The 1,368-nt window shown below is 60.9% G+C and overlaps 1 protein-coding gene across 1 annotated transcript; it reads left to right on the top strand.

Moving 5' to 3' along the window:
• The first annotated feature begins 223 nt into the window (after positions 1-223).
• Positions 224-1,162, top strand: LOC136457424 (protein RALF-like 22). Its single transcript, XM_066457451.1, has one exon. The coding sequence runs from the start codon at positions 330-332 to the stop codon at positions 759-761; it is 432 nt and encodes a 143-aa protein (XP_066313548.1). The 5' UTR covers positions 224-329; the 3' UTR covers positions 762-1,162.
• The last annotated feature ends 206 nt before the right edge of the window (positions 1,163-1,368 follow it).

Here is a 1,368-nt window from a genome sequence, read left to right as displayed (position 1 = left end):
TCGTTTAGAACCTCAACGTTCGTTTTAAATTTTTAGAATTTGAAATTCAATTTCCTTTTGCCCCACGTGCAAGTCTGCATCCATGCACGCCAGGGCCCGGGCGAGAGCGAGGCCGCGACACGCGGGCGCACCGTCCACGCCAGCGTGCGGTCACCCTGGTTTCTCTCCCGTCCAGCGCCTTCCTCTCCAAATGGCCTCCCTGTGCTCCCCTTCATCTCCCCCTCCTCCGGCCTTCACACAGCGAAGAAGGCAGGGTGGGCGAAGAGACCCCAGCCGATCGTTGAAGCAAAATACCAGCTTATCAACAACAAGGCCACCCGTTCGACGACATGGCCCGCCTCGGCGCCGGCGCCCTGTTGGCGCTCCTGCTGGCGGTCGCGGCGGCGGCGGCCGCGTTCCTCGCGGTGCCGGCCTCGGCGAAGGTCGGAGACCTGAGCGCGATGGACTTCGTGGCGGTGAGGAAGAGCAGCATCCCGGGCCAGCGCAGCAAGTGCTCGGGCGCCGTGGGCGAGTGCGGCGTGGACGAGGAGGAGGAGCTCGGGCTAAGCGGCGGCCTCGCCGCCGGCGACTCGATGCGGCGGACGCTGGCGCAGCGGAAGCCGACCAACCGGTACATCAGCTACGCGGCGCTGCGCGCGGACCAGGTACCGTGCAACAAGCGCGGCCGGTCCTACTACAGCAACTGCGCGTCGCAGCAGGCCGCCAACCCCTACCGCCGCGGCTGCTCCGCCATCACGCGCTGCGCCCGCAACATGAACTGAGCGCGCGCGGGGCGGCCGGCGGGCGCGCCGTCGTCGCCGTCGAGGCGGTCGGTCTGATGATCTGCCTCTGCCTGCCTGGGCACGCAGCTAGCCTGGCTCGATCGCGCACCATGCATTGACGACGTCGTCGCGGCCGTGCCGTTGGACGGAGGTCGGACGACGGAGGAGGAGGAGGAGGAGGCGCTGACGACAGTATATACACACAAACCCTACTGTCATTTCTGTTGTCGTTGTGCGTAGCTTCTCTCTCTATATATGCGTATGTTTATATATCCAACGAGATATGTTTGATCATCGATCGCGATCTGTCTGTCATGTATGTCGTCCATTTGTTAATTTGACAAAAGATGTTGAAAAGAAGCTGTACCGTGCATCAGATTTTGTTTGCCGCCTTCTTGCGTTCCCGAATTCAGAGATGGTTCAAATCGCAAGTGAGTGTGCCATCATGCATGTCATCCAGATGAGCAGGAACGGGCGAACAGCTGCTATTTCTATTTGCAATGGGTAAAGCTGGGCCTATAATTACACTACACCGGCCCAACTCTATTAGTCACCGTACCAGTAGTGGGCTGGGCCCAAGGATATCATTTGCAGGCCGCGGTTCTGG

Source organism: Miscanthus floridulus, chromosome 6, assembly GCF_019320115.1.
Source record: "Miscanthus floridulus cultivar M001 chromosome 6, ASM1932011v1, whole genome shotgun sequence".
NCBI lineage: Eukaryota > Viridiplantae > Streptophyta > Magnoliopsida > Poales > Poaceae > Miscanthus > Miscanthus floridulus.
This window is presented reverse-complemented; position numbering and strand designations above follow the sequence as displayed.

Bases quoted from the DNA above. Each gene is read 5' to 3' on its own strand.
- LOC136457424 (XM_066457451.1), top strand. From the start codon at position 330: ATGGCCCGCCTCGGCGCCGGCGCCCTGTTGGCGCTCCTGCTGGCGGTC.